General features: G+C 39.8%; 1 protein-coding gene across 8 annotated transcripts in view; it reads right to left on the bottom strand.

Annotated features, from left to right (window-relative positions):
- LOC100763509 (vacuolar protein sorting-associated protein 13B) overlaps positions 1 to 26,961 on the bottom strand; it is a 437,125-nt gene that overhangs the window by 389,186 nt on the left and 20,978 nt on the right. For all 8 annotated transcript variants that reach the window (XM_027431500.2, XM_035449622.1, XM_027431502.2 and 5 more), the window contains 11 exons: positions 26,462 to 26,643; positions 22,383 to 22,557; positions 19,366 to 19,631; positions 14,342 to 14,437; positions 13,849 to 13,971; positions 13,273 to 13,410; positions 12,289 to 12,376; positions 11,404 to 11,595; positions 5,428 to 5,597; positions 2,715 to 2,909; positions 1,278 to 1,402 (listed from right to left, as the gene is read on the bottom strand). In XM_027431500.2, coding sequence (XP_027287301.1) covers positions 1,278 to 1,402; positions 2,715 to 2,909; positions 5,428 to 5,597; positions 11,404 to 11,595; positions 12,289 to 12,376; positions 13,273 to 13,410; positions 13,849 to 13,971; positions 14,342 to 14,437; positions 19,366 to 19,631; positions 22,383 to 22,557; positions 26,462 to 26,643 — 1,750 coding nt within the window. The remainder of the gene's footprint in view (positions 1 to 1,277; positions 1,403 to 2,714; positions 2,910 to 5,427; positions 5,598 to 11,403; positions 11,596 to 12,288; positions 12,377 to 13,272; positions 13,411 to 13,848; positions 13,972 to 14,341; positions 14,438 to 19,365; positions 19,632 to 22,382; positions 22,558 to 26,461; positions 26,644 to 26,961) is intronic.

Here is a 26,961-nt window from a genome sequence, read left to right on the forward strand (position 1 = left end):
CCAGGGCCATGTGGGCAGTCAGTGGGCCTACTGCTACCAGGGTCTGTGATGATGTCCGAGTTACCACCTGTCCCCGGGGGCCTGGGCACAGAAGACCTGGTCCTGCCCTTTGGTCTCTGCCTCATGAGAGCTTCGCCCCTTCCTGTGATAGCTGTGCCCATCCTGAGATTACTGGCCCCAGTGTCATGGGCACAGGAGAGCTGTCCTCAGGACCCTCAAAAAGCCATGGGAGAACTAGCCACGCAAGAGGAAGCCGGCCCCACCCCTCACCATCCCTGCTTGTGGAAGAACTGGCCCTTTGGGATGAATGAGGGCCAGCTAGCCGTGACTCTCACCTACGGGGGCTGTTCCGGGTGGAGGCCCAGACTGGCCAACTCTGCTACCCCCCAGGCCCACATACAGGGCTTTGAGCTGGCCCACCCCACAATATGTACCCCATCTGTGACCTGCTGGAGCACATGAAGGGACTGGTCCTGTGGAAGCACAGCCACAGGATCTCCATGGATCAGGTCAACAGCAGGATCTGAGAGGAGTTTCAGTGAGCGTCCAGAATGGACGGTGTACTGGGAACCAGAGGCCTTGCAACTGACCAACAACCCATCGCAACGAACATTTGCAAGTGAAGCTGTTTGAGCAAAAGGTTATACTGCCTGGCACACAGCAGCTCCCAGCATCACTGTGACAAGTGAATGTGATAGAGAGGCGGGAAGAAAAAACAGAGGCATGTTCTTTTAATTACTACTTTGTTTTATTTCTTTTGTGGAGAGAGGTACAAGGGTAGAGAGTGGACACAGAGGGAATGGGCAAAGAGTGGGACTGGATGCATGGTGTGAAATTCCCCAACAATCAATTAAAGCATTATCACATGGGAACTTCTTGTTATAAATGCTTCTCCAATAGCTCGGGCTTGTTACTAACTAGCTCTTCAACTTAACCCATTTCTATTAATCTCCATATTGCCACCTGTCTTGTTCCTTCTTTGTCTCCTGGCAACTCTCCCTGCTTCTTCCCAGCATCCTCTGTGTCTGGAAACCCTGCCTAGCTATTGGCCGTTCAGCTTTGTATTAAACCAATCAGGGTGACACTTCTTCACAGTGTAGGAAAAGATTATTCCACAGCATCATGTCTCAATAAATATGCAATTTCAATTGTTTTCTAAAGTCTTGTATAAAAGTAACAAGGTGAGCATAAGATAGACATGTTCAGATTTTTTTCCATTTCAGAAATTATAAAATAAAAATTAACATGAAATCACAGTTTAACAGGTACTCACTTACCAGAGAGCGGGGAGTTTTAGAAGTTTCCCATACAGGGCAGTGCTGAAAGAGGGGATAATGGGTACAGGCGAGAAGTAGGATCCACCGTGACTCAAAGATGTCAGCCCGGCCTGGAAACCAAATACCTGAAACAACAGAACCCAATCCAGCATTCAGAGTCAAGTAAGCGAGGATGAGATGTCAGCACCAACAACCCAACAGCTGCACGGTAAATACGTTAGCGTGTTTGTGCTACTTCCCAAATGCAGCTCCAAGAAAACATGTGCTCCTGCTTGAGATGGTTTGACAACAGTGACATTTCAACACCCTTACAGTTAGTTAATCTGAAGAGGCATAAACTATTGTCTTTACTGCTGTCTCTTTCTACATTATACACACGGAACTGAGGACTTTTGGGCACTAGGCCATCAGCTGAGGGTAGGGCTCTATTTGGGAAGTGCTTTAATCTCTTACATGAAGCCCACCACATGAAATCCAATGCCCTTTTGGCATACAACTAGGCTGTTTTGGTGACTCATCAGATTACAGGTGCTTGCCACCAAGCCAAGGAGCTGAGCTCGGTGTCTGAAGCCCACTAACTGGAAGTGTTTTTCACACAAGTTGTCCTCTCATGCCCACACGTGCCCACGTGCGTGCCAAGCTCAGGAAGGAGTGGCACCCTGACTCACTGAGCCATCTCACTGACCCTGCGAGTCCATCTGAAACAGTTCTCAGGTCTGAGGGAAAAGGACTGGAGAGATGGTTTGCTCTCCAAGTGTTAAGATTTGACTTTGGTGCCTGGCACCCACAGATAAAAGCCAGGCACAGCGACACACGCCTGTATCCTCAGCCAGGGTTCACTTGCAGCAGTGCACAGGCTACAAGCACAGGAGAGAGCCACAGAGAGAGAAATCACTCGCAGAGTGATAGAAGACAACATCTAATGCTGACCTCAAGTTCAGTGCCACATGGACATGGGTGTGTACTCATATGTGTGCAAGCATGCATGCCTGTACATAGACTCACCAAACAAAGAAAACATTTCCTTATACCAAGAAATTAATGTGAGTCCAACAAGAAGAAACAGACTAAAATTAAGTATGTTAAAGCATTATGAAGCTCTACACCTGTATTAATTTCCTTATCAAGTATCCTGAGTTGGGTTTTAAAAGTAGGCATAGTAAACATTTTTCGTGCTGTTTATGAGACTCGCTTTTAAATCTTCAAAATTATAAAATCACAATTGCCTTACAAACATCCAACTACCGACTTCTAGAAATTCAAAAGGAAATTTAAAATACAAACATTTTAAGTATACTGGAGTAGTGACTAAATCTCACTTAAATCTTACCTTATGAAACATTGATTCTATAAAACTGCCATCTGTAGGAACAAAGAAACTCATTTGCTATCCTAAATGAGCAGATGATGACAGAGAGGACAGGTCTCTGTCCGTACCTTAAGGTAGCAGTGGACGTAGCAATAATGGAGCAGGTTATCCGAAGGCTGAGAGAGGCTGCTGACCACATGCGCCAGCTGCTCAGCGTACATTGGGACAGAATGTTCCAAATTAATTTTATCCACCACTATCTGGATGGATGGCAGAGGTCGAAGTGACTGGAAGTTTGCTGCATTTGTAAAGTTACTTGAGTTCTGGAAAGTAATGGTATTAATTTTAGCAGAACAATGACTGATCTACACAAATTTCTATCTAAACAAACTTCAGACCCTCATATTTCACAGTGAGAAACCTCTCTAGAAAAGCCTTAGTTAGAGCCCACATAATATAACCAAATACAAATGTCTTCTAGATATTTCAAGTATGCCTCAGCTTTTAAAGAATGCATTTTAGGTAAAAATTATCCTTGCTCTTTTAGCTAACCATTTTTATTTTCAGTTAGCAGGAAGGAGCATTATCACTCCTTAATTCCTTAAACATACTAAAACCTGAGAGGATTCCACCAAACATTGAAAGGGCACAATAACTTATACACAAAGCCAAAATAAGATCCGAAACATATTTAATAAGAACACATAAGGAAAGGCACAAAAGTCCTTTATCTTGAGGAGGTTTTGGCAGGATTGGTGTTGCATGTACCTTCCTGAGCTCACCAACTGGCACAGATAGGCTTGAAAAATACCTAGAGAGTGTGTCCTAATTGGTAAGCACACCTACCTTTCCTACAGCTAACTCTCAAAATGTCCTGGCCCTGGCTTTCCATAGAAAACCAAGACCTTCTTTGTCTTCAGACAATCTATTTACATACAAACTGTTTCTCTAATCCAAAAGTCAGTAATATTACAGAGAAACAATATAGCTAAAACTGGCTGACTGAACATACTACCCTCACTGTTTTTTCATCACCAGTAATTGTGAAACTACTTTCAACTCAGTTATTATTGTTTTGTTTTGCTTTCTAAATTATTTTGGGTTCCTGTAAAAAAAACATTAAAATGAACCACACCAATTTGAATTGTAAAGCACAATGATTCTGTATAACTAACTGATGCTTGCCCATTTGAAGAACTCCAGAGGTTAACTGATTCAGGCAAGACAACACCACTGGAGGAAACTAACTTTATCACTAAATCACTGTCATTCAGTTTTGTCTCCTTCTGAACTTCATATAACGAAATCGTACAGAACACCCCCCTTGACTAAGCATTTTCGGAACAGTGTATGATCCTCGTTCTTTAAATAGTTACAAGTGACATTCTGGAGTGGTTCTCTTTATTTCTGACAATATTATTTTTTAAACAGGGTCTCTCTATGTAGTCCTGGAACTTGCAATGTAGATCAGTCTGGTCTACCCTCCTGCCTCTGCCTTCCAAGTGCTAGCTAGGGTTAAAGGCGTGCAGCCAGCATGCACAGCTCAATTTCTGGTAATATTTTTTACCTTGAATTTTTCCCTTGATACTACAAGGGAAAGGGCTAAGGTCCATATTCAAAATTCCCACTATCTTAATAGACTCTAAGAGTTAACTAGTAAATGTTGTCCTCAGTTTTTTCTTCTTATCTCCTCATTTTTAATTACAGTTCTGTGAGATACCCTGTTCTGGGTCCCCCCAAGTCTCTGGCTACCCCACTCCTCTTTCTTCCTACTTGTGTGGTTTCTTGCAGCAAATTGGTTGTGCTCTACTTAACCTTTGTTCCTCTGTAGGGAACGAATTTCTCCCTAGGCTTCTGTTTTAAGTTTATTTTAGGTTTGTTTTCATGTGTGCCTGTGCCTGCAGACGTCAGAAGAGGGTGCTGCACCCTTTGCTTGCTGCTTCTCTTCGGATCCTTGTAAGAGTAACACATCAGCAGGAAGTGTTTTAGTCCTAAAACAGCCCAGTGCCAGTCCTGAATAAGAACGAGATGATTTATTTAGATTATTGGTTTCTCTCATTCAGGTAAGACATTAGGGCTTTCTGAATACCACTCTTGGAGTGCAGCTGGGGGACCTATAAAAAACCTAGCTGCCGTCTGGACAAATACATGTTCTTTCACACATGATTTAAGTCACTGGGTCCTTTGATCGCAGTGCTGTCATGAGAGAAAGAAGTTAATGGCAACAAATAATTTTGCATTTGTTGTGTAAAAATAAAGAAAGGATAGGTGACCTTGAGGATTCAGCAGGTACGGGAACTTGCCTCTAAACTAAAGTCATGAGGTCAATCAATCCCTAGGACCCACATGGTAGAAAGAAATAACTGACTCCCACAGGTTGTCCTCTGACCTCCAAAAGTGTGTTATGGCATACAGGGCACACACGCTCCAACACACACTCACACACACTCACACATGACACATACACACAGAGAGAGAAAGTAAATACAATATTTAAAAAAAAAAAGTTAATTCATCAGAGCTTTTGATTTCTTAAGCCCTACATTAAGAACTGTTTGAAATATAAAACCCAGAAAAGAAAAACAAGACTTCAAGTTGTAAAGCAGCTGCCTGAGGTCATACAGCAGCAATGTGCTCCTGTTTCTAGAAGCCACACTATTCTGTATTTCTTTACATAGCCTTAACTTAGACTTACTGAAAAATTTAATGTTATTTTCTGGGAGTCAGCAACTATATAGTTACACTGAGTTTACTCCATCGGGAAAAGACATAAGCAGATAGACTCTAATAACCAGGATGACACACGCGACACAGAGAGAGGCTACCAAACAACAAAGGTACCTTTCCTCCCATGATGACAGGAAGCAGACGGTCCAGCAAATTGAACTCCGCCATGAAGATGGTGCACGTACATCTGAGCACAGTGACACTTGTGTGCCGGGTGGGAATGTACTCCTCCAAAGCAGCCAGCTCCTCGGGGCTGGGAACCGTTTCCTTTTCATCCTTGCTCTCTGAATTGAAACAACGAAAATTCAATAAAGGGCAATTCTTGGACAATGAAACAGTCATGAAACAAGTTACTCTAGCTGGGCAGTAGTGACTCACGCCTTTCAACCCAGCACTCAGGAGGCAGAGGTAGAGGCAGAGGCAGGCGGATCTCTGATTTTGAGGCCAGCCTGATCTATAGAGCGAGTTCCAAGACAACCTCCAAAGCTACACAGACAAATCCTGTCTTGAAAAAACCACACACACACACACAAACAACACAAGTTACTCTGGATTATAATACAAATTACTGGATAATATAAATGTGTAAGTCCTAGGTATACAGAAATTGAGTTTTGTTTTTTTTTTTTTTTTGTATAGCTTTGTAGGAATTCCTAATTTCTTTCTTTAAAATCATACCAATTTTCTGCACACTAAAATGCCACTAAAATAAAAGGTATGAAGACAAGTCACAGGCTAGAAAAAAACCATTGGTTGCAGACAGATACACAGATAAAGACATGTACAGATAGGACAGAGATTCCCCACACAGACAGATTTCCTTTAGGATTTATTTATGTGTGAGTGTTTGTCTGCGTGTGTGTCTGTGTAGCACATATGGGCCTGGTACCAAGAGAGGCCAGAGAAGTTGTCAGCGCCCCTCCCCTGCCCCAGACCTGGAGTTACGTTGGTTATGAGCTGCCAAGAGGATGCTGGGACTAGCATCTGAGTCCTTTCTATGGAGCAGAGGCAAATGTTCTTAACTCTGAGCCGTCTCTGAAGGCCCCAAGATGGGTATTTGTTTAAAATGTAAAAACCCTTAAAATAATTATGAGAAAATGGGGCTGGGGTAACTTATCCAACTTACCCAAAATATGGCTTCTTTAAACAGCCAGACAGTGAATGAAAAGCTGGGCACTATTAAGTCTCCTTTAACCACCAGTGAAGTGTCGGTACAATAGGAACATCCACTAGAATGGCTAAAACTTAAAATACGGAGACTACTGGATCCTGACAGGCATACAGGAAACAAGGTCAGCAAACTTTCTCTGTAGGGTCAGCTGTAAATTAATATTAGGCTTTGTGGGCCACATCATGTCACAATTACTCAGCTATGCCACTGTAACACATAAGTGGTCAAAGAGCGCAGTCACACAAGCTTCAACCAATCTGTATTTGCAGGATTTGATGTAGCTAAGCAGTTGCCTAGAATGCCTGAGGCCCTGGGTTCAGAACACACATATATATTACAGACACTTGCATTTAAATTTCATGTAATTTTAATACGTACAAAATGAAACTCTTTGGCTGTTTAAGACATAAAAACATTTCTGCCTGTGGATCATAAAACTTTGGTAGCAGGTCAAAAGCAACTGAAAATTCCGTACTCTGCTTGTAGGAGTAAAGCAGTTCAGCCACTCACAAACACACTTTGGACGTTTCTACCGAGAGTGAAAATGCATAATCTTTTAAGCTAGTGTTTCCTTGGAAAACAGCAAAAGAACTAAAATTTAACCAAACATTGAGAGTTAAATGGATAAGTAGATTATGTCCATGTAAATTTAACAAGAGCAAATGCCATTTAATTCCATTTATAAGAATTCCATTTATAAGAATTAAAGGTGGTGCACACCTTTAATCTAGCACTCATGAGGCAGTCAGTGATCTCTATGAGTTCAAGGCCAGTCACATCTACATAGCAAGTCCCAGGCTATCTAAGGCTGGACAAGGAGACCTTATTTCAAAAATAAATAAATAGTAGGAAGAGGCAACTCTCAGAAGTTGGAAGTGAGGATAATGTTATCATTGAAGACAGAAAAATGAATTATCAGAAAGCACAATGACAATTTCTAAACTGATGATGTTTTTGTTTGTGGAGCAGTTACTTAAACACGTGGGGTTAAGTTTGCAAATTTCATAGAATTGGATCCTTAGCTTTTCACTTAAATATATAGTGACTGGCAAGTGTGGAAAAAGAAAACAGCAGCATTGTCAACAACTTAAGAATTAAAACATATGTAGTCATACATGTCTACAGGCGGATATACAAGACATTCTGCTAACCTAACTCTCACGGCTACAATTCCAGCATGAGTTAACAAGGTACATTCACCCCGATTATATAAATTACAAACTTCAGTTTACAAAGCATTAGGGAAGCAATGGGTGAGTGTCATGACTGATCACCAATCCCATCATCTTTCTGCTTGGAAACTTCGTAGTACTGCACACCTGCTATTCACACGCTCGAGCTTAAACTGCAGAACACGTACTGCTGATAAGACAAAACTAGTGTAATCTCAACAGAAGAGTGGTCATCAGAGACAAAAGTACAGCAAAGAAACAGAAACAGATGACACAGGAGGTAAAATTAAATTGAATATAAACTATATGTTTATGTAATTTATATTTAGGTATTATGTATTTATGTACTGACACCCAGTGTATACTGAAGCATACGATAGCTGGCCTTAGCATCAGAGTGCCAGCAATGCACCATTCCAGCCTCGATGCAAAACAAACACCAGGGTGATGTGTGTGTGTGTGGGGGGGGGGGGGTTGACTGATGCAGGCAAAGCAAAGGATGTCCCTAAAGGACCTCTCAGAGGTTTCCAAGATTTGAAGACACAGAGGGAAAAAAAATCCTGAAATCTTATTCAAACAGAAAATGGAGTGCCAAGGAAACACTGCAGAGTAAAAGTTACTCGAGAACAATACAAGAACTGACCATACTCCAGGATGTTTGTTTGTTTGTTTTGAGGGGTGGGGTTGTTTGCTTGCTTGCTTGATGGTTGGACGTTTAAACTCTAAGTGTACTTTAATTTTTATAAACTGTATTTTTTTTGTTCTCTACACATGTGTAACAATTAGAGACACAAGTTTTAATTTTTGAACTAATCTACTTTCTCACTGGTTATTAACACCCTGGCTTTGCACTCCCAAGTTTGTTTGCTTAAATCCAGGTCTCATCATCTGGCCCAGGTTGGTCACGTATGAGTCCCACCACCCAAGTACTAGGATTACAGACATATGTACACACATCACATTCATCAGATGACCAACTATTTCCAATTTTATACATCAGACATCTTTTAAAATATGTGCGTATATGTGAGTATATATGTATATACATGTATACACACACACACACACACACACACACACACGACCCACACACGACCTAATTCTTCAATAGGAAAGTGTTGAGGAACATTGCTTCACACTGTGTGAATGTGTGTCACTGTCATCAGGTTAATAAGAGCTAAACGGCCAATAGTTAGGCAGGATTTTCTGGGCAGAGACAACACTGGGGAGAAGTGGCGATGCCAAGAGTTGCCAGCAGACGCGGAAGCAGCAGCATGGGCATCCACAGATCAACAGAAATGGGTTAAGCTGTAAGAGCTAGTTAGTAACAAGCCTAAGCTCTCCGCCAAGCATTTATAATTAATAAGTCTCTGTGTGGGTATCTGGGAGCTGGCTGGCAGGACAGAAAAATCTGCCTACAAGAAAGATCACTAAATGCCTTAAGATCCTCATTGCCTTGTGTGGTGGCTTGAAAGACAATGGCCCCCAAAGGGAGTGGCACTATCAGGAGGCGTGGCCTTGTTGGAGGAAGTGTCACTCCCTTCTGCCTGTAGAACTCTCAGCTCCTCCTCCAGCACCGTGTCTGCCTGCAGGCCACCATGCTTCTGACCACTGAACCTCTAAACTGTAAGCCAGCCTCAATCAAATGTTTTCCTTTGTAAGAGTTGCTGTGGTCATGGAGTTTCTTCACTGCAATAGAAACCCTAAGACTCCTTGTTTTGTTTTTCATTTAGAAGTAAAAACTCTTTGAGTTTATGTCAAGTATACGGGGTTTGGAAATCACCTTGCAGGTAAACAGGAGGACATGTCACACTTTAGGTAAATAAAATGGTAAATCCATGCCCTCAAAATGAAACTCTGTATCTATCACTTTCACCTGCTTCCTGTGTTGATGGTTAAAATCACCAACTGGTCATCACTATTCTACACTGAAGCCAACTATTTCCAGTTTGAAATTAAAAGGTAACGAGCAATCAAGGAAGACACCGGATATCGACCAGGGACAAACGTCTCATTGAATATTTAGTCTATAGGATCTGGGTCACACAGGTGCAACCACAGTACTTTGTCCTTGGTACCCTGGCATTCCAAAGGATGGCACACAGCTTCCAGCTCCGTCTAAGACAGCAAAGACAGCTTCTGATTATACTTGCTTTCCACGAAGAAGAAAGGGAAAGAAAAAAAATAAAAAGGCATGTTCTTGTCTTCTAAAAGTTAGAGCCCCAAACTCCACACAAAGTTCACCTCGCATCCTTAGTCACCAAAACATAACCAGTGACCACGCCAAAGATGCATAGTCTTTAATCTTATCACAGAAGTTTCTGTTATAAGAAAACAATAAAGAAACAATTATGTTTCACAATAACTTTAACTCAGCATATACAGAGAGAGCAAGGAAAGGAAAAATCTGAAATGCTACTGAAAAGTGAGATCACAGACTGGAGATAGGCTCAGTAGTTATAACACATGCTGCTTTGGAGTACCCAAATCTGGTTCCCTGCCGTCAGAAGGCTCACAACCTCCTGTACATCCAGTTCCAGGAATCTGACCTCTTTCTGGTCAGATTGTACACACCTGTACACACGTGACATGCATTCACACAAACATACACACATATCCACAAATAAAAAGTTAAATGCAGGGGCTGGAGAGACGGCTCAGCTGGTGAAGAGGATGGGCTGTTCTTCCAGAGGACCCAGGTTCAATTCCCAACAGCCACACATGAGCTCACAGCTGTCCAGTTCCAAGGGATACAACACTCTCACACAGACAGACATGTAGGGGAGGGAGGGAGGGAGGGAGGGAGGGAGGGAGGGAGGGAGGGAGGGAGGAGGAAGGCCAACGTACATTGAAAAAAAAAAAAAAAAGTTACGCTGGGTGGTGGTGCATTCCTTTAAATCCCAGCACCCAGCAGGCAGATCTCTGTGAGTTTGAGGCCAGCCTGGTCTACAGAGTGAGTTCCAGGACAGCCAGGGCTACACAGAAAAACCTTGTCTTGAAAACCAAAAGTAAATATAAAAAAAAAAAAAAAATTAAGTGAAAAAAAAAGTGAGAGTTGAAATTCAAACCATATTTTGACTCCATTGCTAAGTTCTTAACCAGTATACTATATTCCCTCATTATGGTGGGGGTTTTTTTCCTATATAGTTGTTTTATTGATTAAAAGTAATTTAAGAAAATATAATAATTATCTCCATAGCATGTATTAACCTTTGTTGTATAGCAAACTCATTTTAATCAGTAATTCCTAATTTTTCCTACATGTTAAATCTGCATGTTCAGGTATTATTACAAAATCATATATTTAAAAGACTATTAAAAGGCATGACAACAGGGACTGAGAAATGGCTCAATGGATAAGAGCTCTGGCTGCTCTTCCAGAGGACCCGGGTTCAATTCCCAGGACCCACATGGCAGCTTAAAACTGTAACTCCAGTTCCATGGAATCTGTCACCCTCACACACACATGCAGGCAAAACACCTATAAAGCACATAAAATAAAAACTTTTTAAATACATTGCAATGAAACACTGACAGATATGGCATATCAAGTCCTGATGCCAAAAACTTCCAAATTTCATTTTTAAGACTTCCACAAACAAGTTCACTCACTAATTTGACAGATGCACACAGCAAAACCCCTGCTAACAGGCAAACTACAATACAGATCAAGTAAATAACATAGAAAAACGGAGTTACAGAGTCAGCGAACTATCTTGGCAGGTAAGAATTCAGTCAAAAACACACCTGGCTTTAGCCCACTGTATGGTTCATACTCATGTTCCAAAGCACAGACAACCATCTTCAAAATCCGGTGCACCGCACTACTGTCCAATCGTAAATCCAGAGGACCTATAACAAGGCTTTTGGTAGACTTTTCTTGGACTATTCCCAAATCCTCATTTTTCCCTGAAGGAAAGTCTTGCTGATTGACTGGACCTAAAGAAGTCAACTTTAAATTAGCATTTTAAGCATCAATCAGACGTAAAAATGAATGCATAAATTCCATATTTGATTCTGATTAATGAAAACAACACAAAAACAATGCAAATAAGAAGACAGAAATTTGCTGACATGTTCTTCTTGATTTGTAAACAAAGACCTATCCTTCAGATAGGCTGCCATTCTTTGATTCTGACCCCCGCCCCAGCTCCTTTAGATACTGTTCTTAACATGGTTTGCCATTATCATTTACTTACATGTCTATTTAAACCTGCGTTCAGCACTGAAAGAACTTATTTCTATTTTTCTGCTCATAACAACAAACCTTTTAATAAAAATATCTATCCGTAGCCTTCAAAATGTATTTAGTACAAAGAAGTACTTGTTTTTTTCTGACATGCTAGTGTAAAATGGAATTTTATACATACCATTCTTGCATGCAGTATGCATGAATACTAATATTGGTTGGCTATTTCAGATGTATTTTCACACAGCTATACAAGTAAAGGATTTAAATGCCAGGATGTATTTGAACATTACAGCACTAAAATTAAACCCTTCCCCGCAAAATACCTGAAGATAAATGCAGCATAACAGAATGTCGTCTGCCACAGACCCACTAACTCTGAAGTTGCCTTCTTTTCCTGCTGCTCAAGGAGAGGAAAACGCAAAGCCAAAGAGAAGCCATACCTTTGCCACTGTTGTGTTCCACCGTATACAGGTAATCCATGTAAAAGGCACCAAACCTTTGCATGCCAGCCATTTCTGTGTACGTCTCCTGCCAACAAAGAATACAGATACAACATGGAGAGATCCAAGTGTGAAAGCAAAGACATTCAGTTCACAGCCCTATACCGACTGCATCGACCCCAAGGACTGCCAAAGCAAAGGAGAGGTTATCAGAGAATTCACTCCTAAGCAAAGCAGTGTTCCTCTAGGGCCGACTTCACTAGAGGCCACCATACTTCATTAGACATCTGGAGCACTATCTAGTTAATGAATAGCTTTATTGAGTAGGTGGTACACACTCTTGACCTTTAATCACTATCACAAAACCGTCCAATATTGTCTTCTTCAAATAGACTAGGTCCACAATTACCTCAATATACTGACTTGAAATACTTCAAACACTGAAGATACACAGAAATGTTCTAAATGTGTGTTCATCACACTAGGAAACATTAAATTCTTTAGTTTGAACTATGGAAGCCAATCTCAATTTAAAAATTAAAATGAAAATTGTAAGTTTATATCATATGAATACAAAGGTAATTTTGCTTTTATTTATCTTAAAATGCACTAATATTCTATAAGCATATTAATCTAACATGGAAAATTGAAAAAAAGGCAAAAACGTATACAGTGAAAATTAAGTTTGTTCCTTTTTACCAATCTTACAGTTTAGAGACAATAAGAATTAATAAAGGTAATTCTATGTGGTTCCTCTGTAACTAATTAACAGTAAAGTATGCATACACAAACTACTGTTATACTACAAAAAGCTGAACATTTCTCCACATCCCCTAAGCCTTTCTAGAACCTAGACCAAAACATTTAAATGTTTCGACAGACAGAGCTTGGAAGAGGTTGAGAAGCACACAGCAACCAATCACAAGTGTCCATACAATGTGCCTACCAGCCACAAGAATTTGACTCAATTATCTATTTCCTGACCTTGTGGTGAGCTCCATCCAAGATAAACTCCGCCCGAGTGCCATTGTTTTCTGGGCTTCGGTAATCAAACAATGAATTTGTAAGGTATGTCAAACCTTTTGTACTCAAATTTTCACCACAAATGAAGAAGCAGGCTTCCTGAAAAAATAACGTGTAAATCTGAACTGGAGAAAAAGTCATTAGACTACGAAAGAATGCTTTATACACTACACTCTTTAGCACTCGACACAAATCACTAAAGTCTGATGTCCTATAAAAAGAAACACCATCTCCATGTTTATTGCTTATTTTGACTAAGAACTTTTAATAAACCAAAAAGGAATTCCAAGCAACTGCCATAAACAATAAAGAAGCAATTATGAATGGAATATATTTGGAATGACTATCCAAGTGTTAAGTACTATCAACTCATTATATCTCCAGAGATACATAATTTCTAACACAGGAAATGCAGAAGGAACAGAAAAGACCTCTTTTGAGCCACGGGTGAAGGCAGACAAAGCAGATCTGACATGGTGATGAATGTACATCATTATCCTTACATTCTACTTAAGATAAGGGGAAATGCTGACTTACCATCTCACTTCTATTTGTATGCTCTTCAAAATCTCTCACACCCATAATTCCTTTAAGACACATGGCTCTGCAGCCTACGAATCCAATCTGACAGTCAAAGAAAGGCTCTCCCATCATAAGGGCCTATAAGGGAAAGGGGACGTTAGAATTAAGAACTTGTATCTAATAATGGCACTACAGGCTTTCCTTGTAGACTTTTCTAAAAAAAAAAAAAAAAAAAAAAAAAAAAGCATTCTGATCCACTATGACACAGTTTTCTTGTCTCTGTACTCTCAAACCTTTGTAGCCTCAGTTGTTGGCACAGTGAACAGCAAGCCTCCCACACCCACACATTACAAAACAAATTCATGGATTCATGGTGCATGTTAAAGGACTAATTATTTCAACCAATAATACTGACTGAATAGAATGATTGCAAGACTGTAAAGCCAAGTATTTTAAATACAATTATGACAAAAGCCCATGTTACCATGTTTAGTGCTGAAAAGATTACCTCAATTGTAGTTCCTTCTTGTTCCCAACACAAAACCTCCTTAGATTTTACTTTCTGTGGGCTGTAATAGCTACTTTCAGCTTGCATTTCAGTGAGCTAAGAAATAGAAGAATATTAAGTAAATCAAAACTAGCCATAAATAGCAATGCACTGTCATTTTCATTATGTATCATGAAAATAAGGCCAATTTTAAGATTCAGGAAATTTAATTATTAAGCAGAAAAACAGGTGCAAAAGAAAAAAAAAAAAAAAACAGCTGTTACAAATTATCCATGGGCTAAAGAATGGTCAAACATGCTAGTCTAAACATAAATGCAACATTTTTAACTCCTTCGTAGCACTTTAAAAAGACAAGGCTACATATATTCACAGTTCCACTCGTGAAATGGCTCAAATAATTTACTCAAAATGTACTATATATACTGTGGCTTTAATTAGTTTCATTCATATACAATACATATTATATATACTATGACTTTAATTCATGTCATTCACATTTTCAAGTATGTTTCATTTCAATCATTTCTGCGGTTCCTCCATATTTTTAAAGTTAAAGAGCTATGGAGAAGATTTTCTAGTTCACAACCAAAACACATCCCTCACATTAGGTCACAGAGTTCCTCAGTCACGTAGGAAATTCTATCATCCGCCAGCAAACAAGAGCTGAGGTGACAATACAAATGCTTTTGTTTCCCTGAAGCTCGTAGTATTTTATTTACATAACTTATTTCAAATGGCTTCCCTTTCGGTTGTTTCTCTTTGGTTTGACTGGTTTTTTGAGACACTGTCTCCCTATGGAACCCCCGCTGGTCTAGAGCTCACTGTGTACCCCAGGCTGGAGTGGACTTTGCAGGAAACCCCCTGCCTCTGAAGCCAAGTGCTGGTAACAGGAGAGAGACCTGACCTTAACTGCACTTCTCTCAATACAACGGGCCAACCTAGTTTGCATCACAGAACAAAAAATAAAATTTTAGGAGTTAATTAGTCTAGAAACAATCAGTATGGCATGAGTCATTGCTTATTGGTTTGGCTAACACACCACAATAGCACAAACTAGCAACAAACACAGGGAAAACAGGGAGAGAGGAGAGCTCCACACTACTGGTGCAACGGTAAAATCCTTCCCATAGGAAAGGGTTATTTCTTTAATGAACATGTCCTTCTTGGATCTGGCAATGATTTGGTTACTGATATTCCTGCAAAATGAATAGGTATTCTTAAAATTGAAATACAAGACAAAGATCACATCTTTTTGAAAATTTAAGCCAAACAAAAGTTATTGAACTGGAAATTATACTTTTAAGCTAACCTGCTTTATACTGAGAAGCAACTATCATTCTCATTCATTCTACTAATTCTATATTCTTTCTCTTTACAGATAAGCTTTTCTTACATGTTTCTAGTAATGGCATATTCAAAGTTGCTATTTTTAAACATGATTCTGAAAGCTAAAAATATTTAAGTGAAATTGAATTTTAAAACTTGATCAGCCTTCAGCTGTCTACAATTACTCTACAGAAAAAGCAATTAATTGATTAAAAGGACTTAAACATTACAAGAACAACTTAAGACATTACTACAAAAAATGCTACATTTAATTTAGCATGATTTTTGTTGGACTAATATCAACTGTTCCAAATGCTAATATAGAAACATGACCTTATTTTCTGACCAAAATATAAACCACAAATTAAGTCCATACATCCTTCAAATCCAAGCGGAACCCTGAATTCCAATGTTTTCCTCCTACATATCAACGGATTTTCCTCAGAGGAACATTTGAAACGCACAAATGCTTTACATTTTAAAAAATATTTACTGACTAATAACAAATACTGTCTCCTCCATAGACATTTTGCATATAAGTGCCTATACCAGTTCTATGAAATACAATTATTTTTATCAGTAATTTCATAAAAATGTAACATAATAATTTCAATTTTAAAAATGAATGGGCAAAAATAATTAGGAAAAGTAATACTTAACTTTTATCTTTGGCTTTCCTAACTACATATTTTTCTTGTTTTAAATGCCTCCTGAAGTACTGTTTAAAAACTCAGTCTGTGGATAGTTTGTAAGGAGTATGGAATATGATGACTAACTTGACATAGTGAGTTAGAAAACAACATTCATAAAATGGATAATGCTGCAATTTAATAAAACATAAAACAGTGGAGAAGGCAGGGCAGCGAAGGAAAACCAAGTGTTCTGTACTTTCCGTGTTAAAGCATGAGATGTGCAAACGACGGGCACATTCATCAGGAAGAGTGGAGACACAAACCCGACCCCACGGCAACCAAGGGAAAAAGAGTGAGACACAAACCCGACCCCACGACACCCACGCCCATAGGAAGAGTGAGACACAAACCCGACCCCACGGCACCCACGGGAAGAAGAGTGAGACACAAACCCGACCCCACGGCAACCAAGGGAAAAAGAGTGAGACACAAACCCGACCCCACGGCAACCAAGGGAAAAAGAGTGAGACACAAACCCGACCCCACGGCAACCAAGGGAAAAAGAGTGAGACACAAACCCGACCCCACGGCAACCAAGGGAAAAAGAGTGAGACACAAACCCGACCCCACGGCAACCAAGGGAAAAAGAGTGAGACACAAACCCGACCCCACGGCACCCACGGGAAGAAGAGTGAGACACAAACCCGACCCCACGGCACCAGGCATCCATTCGCGGGGCAATCACAAGGATAACGGGAATCATCATACAATTGTTTTGTCCAAAAACTTCCCAACTCACTCAGAGTCGGGACAAGTTAAAAGGAGCCCAGTGGGTTTCAGACTGCACTCTGCAGACCGCACGGCCCGACAGTCTCACGCGCTACACAGCAGCTCATGCTCTAACTGGCTGCCGCCTCTTGACGGTGCCTCAACACTTGCTGGTCTGAAATGCTCATTCCCACACCCACGGGGCTTTCTCTTTCTCACACCTTCACTCAGATGCTTCCTTCACATGACGGCCTCCTCAGTCAACCAATGTGAAAACGCACAAGTCCTCTCTCCTACCTAACTTATTAATAAGCATCCTTTACATCATGTTGGTCTACTTTACAATGTAAATTCTAACAGACTAGCGTTTCTGACTTCACACAGCCGGAATCACTAAATACGTGAATTTGGGCAGAGCAGTGCATGGCTATAATCTCAGCACTTAAGAGATAGAGGATCTAACATCATCCTCGGCTATTAAATGGAAAGTCTGAGCCAGCCTGTGCTACATGAGACTCTGTGTCAAATAAGTAAGTATTGGCTGCAGAAATGAAGAACTGATTATAGATGTGTATGGTATTGGTATTAGAAAAAAACAGCAAACAACTAAAAATTCAAGCTGAGTTATATTTGAAAGGAAGGAAAGGCCAAATATTTTCCAAGAACAACAACAACAAAAAAGAATATTAAAACACTAGTAACTATACTTATACAAAACAATGTTCCCTTTACACACTGTGATCATACATGTTACATACTATATTTGAATACAGCTATATTCATTTTTAATAAAGTAGTAAAGTATGTTGAATACTATTTAAAATAAAAGAGGACCTAGATACAAAGCTGGACTGTCTTAAATAAGAGGAGAAAATAGTCGTTTAAAAATAAATATAAATAAAAATAGAATACAATAAAAATTTGGGCTACAGAAACATCTCAGTGGTTCGGAACATTTGCTGCTCTCGTAGAGGAAATGATTCTGTTCCCAACACCCACTATTTCAGCTCCAGTTTCAGGGCATCCACTGCCCTCGACCTCAGTGAGTACAAGGAACACATTGTACACATACATACATACATACATACATACATACATACAAGCAAAACACTCATACAAATTAAGTAAAATAAGTAAATCTAAAAATGAGCAATAAAATGTGTTACAAGCATCAGCAAAGATACAGAGAAAAAGAGCTTCATACAACTGTGAACTAACAATGTGGGCAGTGGGCCACAGCATTGAGACAGCCGTGAAATGCAGATCACAGCTAACTAGGCTGACCCTGCAGCCCACTACAGATACTCAGCATTCTGGAGAGACACCTCCATACCCTGATTTATTATGCCACTATTTGTTTATAATAGCCAAAATATAGAAGCAGCCTAGAAGTCTATCACCAAATCAATGACATTTAAGTGATACATATACACAATAGGTATTACTCAGTAATTAAGAATGAAATTTCCAGGAAAATGGATGAAACTAAAAAACATTACATTAAATAAAACATGCTGAACAAACACACAGGAAAAAAAAAAAGAAAAAACAAAACAAGTGCTGTGTGTTCGCTCTCACGGGAGGGAGGAAGCCAAAAGAAGACAGACTAACAGCACAATAGTGATAGTGATTATCGAAGATTGAGAAGGGTGTGGCACAGAGTTTTAAACAAAAAGAGAGAGGGACAATTAGTTTCTGATACTTGCACTACATGCATGTGTGAAAATATTACATTCAATGTCATTCATATGAATAATTAGTGTGTCAATAAATTCTACTACAAGGAAATCACAGAATGAGGTAACTGTGAGAGTCTAGAGATTCATTTCAGTTTTAATCATGTGTCTGTCACGTGGGGGCTATGCGCACATGGATGCAGGACTCTCAGAGGCCAGAAGAGAGCGCAGGATCCCCTGGAGCTGGACATGAGGCTGGGATCAAAGCCCAGCCCTTCAAAGAGCAACTTGAGCCCTTAATCATCAAGACATCACTCTAGCCCCAGCTATGAGATTTTGTCATTTTTTAACATTAAACCAGGCTTATATGCCAACTGAATAATCCACAGCAGGGGAGTTTATATGACATAGTTAAGAAAGAAAGTGGTGACAACTTTAACAGGACAAGAAGAAATCAAAATTCAATAATTCAGTTAGAAGGGCCATGCAACTTTATGCAGAACTATGAGATTCTACCTTTCATCTGCTGAGCCCCCTGCCTCTCCCTGGTTCAATTATAATGCTACTAAAATTTAAGCATTAAAGTTAACAGATATTCCCAACAAAAGAAAGAGAAACCTACCTTAAAAGTCACAGTTGCCTTTGTGCAGTAAAAGCCTACAGAGACAATGGGATCCTTCAGAGTGGGCACTTTCTGTTGATGCAGGGTTGAGGCAGGGTCGTTCCCGAGGTAATCTTCCTCTCCGTCATCGTAGCTCACAATTGCAGGGACAAATGACCAGGCCCACGACACCCAGCCCTGAGGCTCCTCACAGTCCTGTGAGTACAGCTCTTGGCCTTTATACTGAGCAGGGTACTGTGTGTCTACTCTTGTCTCATCTTCAGCACCTGCCAATCAAAGCCAAGTCTGTTTAACTCAATAAAGAGCATTTAAACGGGAAAAACGGAACTACATATCATAATTAGTTTCTTTCATAATCCAATACATTTGCTTTAAGTATTTAAAACATCCAGGAGAAATTATCCTCCCAATTAAAATACAAGATAAAATGTAAGAAATGAAGGTTTCCACACAAAATGGCTGGCAAACAATAAATGAAGGCCAGAATATGGAACTCTTCAATCATCCCCATCTTACTGCTGGAATGAATTCTAAGTCATATCCATGAAAGTGGAAAGCCAACCCAAGTTCGGGAGTCTCTCCTAGATGAGAAACCAGTATAGAAGATCTAGGGAACTTGAGCTGGCAATCTCTCTGCTCCCATCTAACAGACTTTAGATGCTTTAAATAAAAAGCAAGCCTCAAATGAATCATTCCCCAGTAATGTCACTGTTTGTTGGGACACAAATATGTCTAGATAAAATTTACAATACCCTTTATTAAGGCAAATAAAAAACATAACGAGTGAGAAGTAAAACACTAGAAACAGTTCCAGAAAAATCAAGATCACAGTGTTAGGAAGAGGACACTAAACAACTACGTAAATAGAGGGCATGCGTCCCACCCTGCGTAAACTGCGTGAATTACAGAAGTCTCCAGCCGAATGTCCAGAGAAAAAAACATGGCAGAGGAAGCTAAAAGCAGATGAGTTGCAGAAGGACATTAGTGAGTTATTCAGGGAATAGGAGCTATATAATATGAAACACAGAAAGAAAAGCAAATACTAGTAGGCGAGGCAAGCTCAAAAGAGCTCTGGCAAACAAGTCACCCAAGATTCACGCGACTGGAACTCTCTCAAGTAGAGAATAAGGAAAGAAATAAAAAGAATCGTGGTCAAACTGTGTCTACATACACAGGAAACCTGCAGATGTCCCAGTACAAAAGCTTCCGTGAACTCCGGTACAAGGACACCAGCAAGTGTCATCATCAAGCTGCTCACAGCTTCCGGAGAACTTTGCACATTTTTCCAAACATACATGTACACAATACAACAGTAAAGAAAACATGCTTGCTTTAAAAGAATGGAAAAACCAAATCAAGCTCCTCCAAAAGCAAACAGAAAAGCTGTTTTCTTCCTCTAATAAAACACAAAGCAAAACAAAACAAAACAAAAATGAAAACACAAAACACTAGTCACTCTTAGGTCACAGAAAGTATTTTCCTTTCATGCGTTGTTGTGCACGTGTTGTTCTCATACATGTGGGAGCACACTCAAGGCTGGCATCCATTGCTCTTCACCTCACTCACAGAGACAGGTTCGCTCTGTTCATTACTACAGAGCAGGCTGTGTGTCACAGCGAGTGTGGCTCCCCACTTGCTCTGGAATCACAGGTCATTTCCATGGCAGCAGGCATTTGTGTGGGTTCTCAGGATCCAACCTCCTGTCGCTAAGCTTGCAGGGCATACACTCTTACCAGTTATTACAGAAAAATGATTATATTTTATCAAAACTTAAAACTTCTGTTCATAAACCATCTATTAAAAATGAGGAGGCTGGGCTGACAAGATGGCCCAGGGGCAAAAACGCTCGCACCACAAGCCTGACCACCGCAGTCCCATCCCTGGAAACCACATGGAAGTGGAAGAAGAGAATGGACTCCACAGAGTTCTCCTCTGTCCCCCACACATGCACCCACACCCACCCAGACACACCATACACACACACACACACACACACACACACACACACACACACACACAGTCCACACACACACACACCACACACACACACACACACACACACACACACACACACACATACACACACACACACACCATACACACACACACACACACACACACACACACACACACACACACACGACACATCATACCCACACACAATCACACACACATACCCACACACATCATAGACACACACACAATCATACATCACACACACACACAATCATACACACACCCACCCAGACACATCATACACACACACACACACACACACACACACACACACACACGACACATCATAGACACACACACAATCATACATCACACACACACACACAATCATACACACACACCATACACACACACCATACACACACACACAATCATACACACACACCATACACACACACCATACACACACACGCAGTCATACACATACCCACACACACAATCATACACACACACACACACAATCATACACACATACCCACACACATCATAGACACACACACAATCATACATCACACACACCCAATCATACACACACCCACACACGTCAAACAGACACACATCACACACACACACACACACACACACACACAATCATACCCACACACACAATCACACATCATACACACATACACAGTGTTTTAATTAAAAATAAGTCAAAGGCTGACAAAGAAAAATCACAAAACATAACTTTAATCCACAAAATATAAAAACACAAATTCATAAGACAGAAAAGGCTCTAAAATGGGCCATATTTAACATGTATTTTAGAAGGAAAATAACTTACTGAAGGCCAGTACCTATGAAAACACTCAAAATATCTACTCATCAAAATTATGCAAATTAAAGCCACATCATCCTCAGAATGACGACAAACTCAACACATGTTGGCTTCAGCAGACACTGTCAGGACATGGAGTGACTGAACTGTCTGTCAACCACTGACAGGCCTCAGGTTGCTCTACCTTTAAAGTTGTTCCAAGTTCAGTTTCTGTTGTACTGACCTGCAATGTTTCCTGCGGCGTCTTTACTGTGACAGGCAGGGTCCTCGGTGTCACTGTCCTTCAGATTGCCTATTTCCCCATAGTAGAGCGCAATGCCCAGCTGCATTACTCGGATAAACATGGGCAGCTGCTGGTCTGTGATAGAAAGTTTCAAACTCTCCACCAAAGTGTGAATCTGCATTTGGGAGAAGAAAGCATTATCAAAAAGATGTTTAAAGATTTCTTTTAAATTAAGAAAGCCAGCAGGGTGGTGGTGGCACATGACTTTAGTCCCAGCACTCGGGAAGCAGAGGCAGGTGGATCTCTGTGAGTTCGAGACCAGCCTGGTGCACAGATCGAGTTCCAGGACAGGCTCCAAAGCCACAGAGAAACCCTGTCTCAAAACACCCTACCCAGCCCCCCAAAAATGAAACAGACCAATTTCAAGTCCTAAAATGAAAGGTAATATATATACATTTCATTATATTCTATTAAAATGAAATGTAATATATATTCATTTCATGTATAGTAATTACAATGCCTCGACGATTTCCAATAATTAAACCAAAATAGCATTTACTCCAAAATTTTAGGAAGTAAACAATATTTACAGTGATGAATATACTATAGATGAACGTTGGACTAAGACAAATACTGTGGAAACAGAATTAATAACCAGAAGAGAGATTCATACTAGAGTTCTAGATTATTCTAGAAATTGTATCACAAAATAACTGAAGAATATAACAATATTTCCACACTTCATCCTTCTAAAAAAAAATGGCCAAATTGAAGAATAGTAAGTTTCATGATGTCAGTTTAGTAGAATGTCAATCATTCTTTTCAAGTTTATTATCCATAGGCATCCTAAAACCATATGTTAAAACCATAGGCTCACATTATAAATATGTAAATATGGAAATAATTAAAGTGTTATTGTCAAATATATACAATCAAGTAACTATGTTCAGGGAGTTATGCAGACAACCTTTCAAGATATTAAAGCATGACACAAAATTTGTAACATGAATCAATTATAAGAAAAAATAAGATTATTACCAATTAGGTCACAGTATTCAAAGTTCTTAAAAACAAAGACAACTATCAAATACAAACACAGCTAAACTGTAATGTTTTCCTGCTGTTATATAAACATAAGGGGGGAATCAGCTATAAAATCATGTTCTTGGGGGATTATTGTGAGTAACTGGCACTTGAGTACCGATGAAACATGAAAAAGTCAGTCATCATCCTACTGGAAATCAAGCATTCAAATAACGGTATTTGCCATGGAGAAGGATGCACGGGGGTGGGGGTGAGGACAGAAGTTTCAAATACAACCACAGCTTCCTTACAAGCTTCCTGAGAATCACACGCTGAGTGAGTGATGAGTGGGTAACAGAATGACCGGGGAAGAAGGATATAAATTTGCTACTAAATTTGATCAGAGAAGAACCAGGCCTCGGTCACGCTGTGTAGCCCACCCAGGCCTTGAACTTGCAATCCTCCTTCCTGCCTTGGTATCCAGAGCGCTGGGATTACAGGGACACGTGCACCACCACACCCAGCCTATAAGCTTCCCTCTTTATGACTGCTCAGTGAGACTATCCTTGGCTCCCTGCTCCTTATACCTCCCATGTCTGACAAAGAGTCACCCTCAGCCTGTGCCTTGCCACGCCCTGAAGCAGGCCACTGTGACCACACACAGTGGACAGCAGCCTTAGTAAAACAGTCAGAAGAAAAGGAAGACCTGTCATTAATACATACATCAAGGGTTCACTAAAAATCCATTTGTAAAGATTTCCGCACCAGAAAAACAGACAAAGAACCTGCATGGGTATCTCAACAAATCAAATGCCCAGTGATTTACTTCATAATCCTAAAACAAATGCCACTTGAACTGCCATTCCTTGCCTAACAAGTTGGAAATATTTTAAAATATTTCAAGCTAACAAGTCCCCTTAACAGTAATGGCTACATGTCCTAGTTAAATCTCTCAGGAGATGACAGTTCAATAAATCTATAAATAGATTTATAAGCCTTAGAGGAAAATTAAACACATTAATAAGATATTTACACCTATGAAATTATAGAAACCTTTCTGAAGGAATTAATCATACATGACTAAATGTTTATATCCAAACTTCATTCTTTAAGAAAAAGAAAAAAAAAAGAGTAAACTCCAAAAATAGAGGGGAAATCAAATTTATATTCCATATGATCTATTTTATATGACACAATCCCTAAAGCACATTTCACACAAAATATAGAAAATTTTAATAGCCTACGCAAAGCACAAATAGATTCAAAATCCACTTCAGCCTATGATAAAGGTCTACAAAATTGCAAAATAAAAATGACTAACAATTAAGGAGAAACTATCTCAGATGGTTGGTAAGCTTAGCCACAGCCATGTAATAGGTCTCTAGAACCAAGACAATGGACCCAACTCAGAATGGCAAACTTCATATCACAATAATTCTAATGAAAAGATCAAAAGTGATTTCACTGGAGTGTGCCTGGACAGTGTCTGATGTGTGGTGGTCAGCAGAGTCGAAAGCACTTAGAAGCAAACTTCTTTATGCTGGGGTAATTTCCAAAATATAACATCAGTTACTCAATTAAAAAAAAAAAATCAACATGCCAATAATAACCCTTCCTTGTAGTTAGTTTTTGTTTTCCTCTAATTCAGCCAAATGCTATAATGAACAATTAAACTTGCACTGATGATCAAGATTATTTTATATAGTAAAGCTATTTTCTAATGAGAGAGAGAAAGCAGTAGGGGGAGGGACCTGGATGGAAGGTGGGGAGGAACTGAGAGGAGTAGAGAGAGGGGAAAACATAATCAGGGAATATTATATGAGAAAAAAATACATTCAATAGAAGGGAAAATAATAACAGTTACCATCTAATGATGAGAGAGAGAGAGGAAGAGAGAGGAGTGACTTTCACGGGTGTGTTCTCAGAAATACAACCCATAGTATTCTACCAGCTTAAGTGGCGCCTCCTGTTGGAAGTTGGAACAGCCCTGAACCAGGAGTCAAGTCGTCCACACTCTTGCCCCACGGTCACCATTAATTTATGACATGATATCAACCTAACCATTTCTGTGGGCCCTGGGTTTCACATCCAGAAAATTCAGAGTATTAGAACACACGATGTTCCCCAAGGTCCCTTCAAGCTGAGAATCCCGGGGTTCCTGGAAGTCAGTTTTCAAAGATTCAATAAAAGATGTTTATATTTACTAAAATGTAATGTTAAAAAAAAATCTAATTTTCAGACAGTCATTGTCATAAAATGTGATAATGTTCAGAAAACTAGGGGGTAATAAAACACGATGTATGTTCACATACACGCTACACACGGGAAAGACACACCAGCTTAGAAGACAACAAATCTTTACATGCATCAAAAGACATACTCTGGAAAACTCCAGTACTCCATAACACTTTATTTACACACTGAAACTATGGGTCAAAAGCTAACCCTTCCTCTAGCATGGTAGCTCGTGGTGGCTCAGCAGGCAGGAAGCTAAGACACTAATTTCATTTAGGTCCAGCCTGGGATACACAAAGAATTCCACGATGGCCAGGGCTACAGAGTTAGAGCCAGTTTCAACAGCAGCAGCAAAAACTTTTGAGCCACTAAAAGCATTGAGTTGCGTTATCACATCACAAAACAGCTTAAGGCAAATGAGTGGTCGTCACAAGATGCCAAGGAAATGCTAAGGACTCAAACACAGATCACTGCAGTCCTAAATTCCTGAGTAGTCCTACAGTTCAATTGCAGGGTCTTTTGATACTTTATAAGATGTCGTCAGTACTTAAATAAGGACTAATGATAGGTAACAAGACAAAAAAAGAAATTTATAATTGCAGAAAAGGTTGCCTCCAAAATAACCCTACCAGAACACATTATACAAAAAAGTTAAAAATACAAAAACTAACGCATCTAACTTTTTAATATATAGAAGAAATAGCATCTATATTGATGAAGTTCATTTTTTCCTGGATTCTTTTCATTATTATCGCCATGCACAAGCACCAATAAAGAAAATAAAGGTATGTGAACAAGGTACTAGAAAAAGAGATACTCACTTTAATAACAGATGGCATCTTGGAATTTAGGTTGTCGTATGTAAAATGAAGACGAGTCCTGAAAGAGCACTTGTATAGCAGCGGGTCCTGGTAAAACTCGATTTTCCCACTAGCGTTCCTTTTATCAAGACAAACTGTGCAGTCAGAAAAGTTGATGACCTTCCTCAGCACCAGATCAGTTGCTTAAAAACAAAAAGTGAAAAAACCACTGTGAGCAAAAAGGAAAATCAAAATATTTCTAAACGCATCCGACATATGCCAACTTTTTTATTTAATTAGAACCTCCTCTGACAACTGAGCATCGTGGATGTCTCCCCGCCTGTGTGAGTCGCAGTCACAGTGTGAGCAGAGTCAGGGAAAACGACAGCTACTGTGCTCAGCACTGTATAGCTCCTCACGGTAAACCCAAGAATGAGGCAGGTCACAGCCTAAAGATAATCAAAAACTTCCAAATGTTCTTACGAAGGTATGTAAAGCAATATACTTGCTTTCTTTCATTA

Source organism: Cricetulus griseus, chromosome 10 (genome assembly GCF_003668045.3).
Source record: "Cricetulus griseus strain 17A/GY chromosome 10, alternate assembly CriGri-PICRH-1.0, whole genome shotgun sequence".
Lineage (NCBI taxonomy): Eukaryota > Metazoa > Chordata > Mammalia > Rodentia > Cricetidae > Cricetulus > Cricetulus griseus.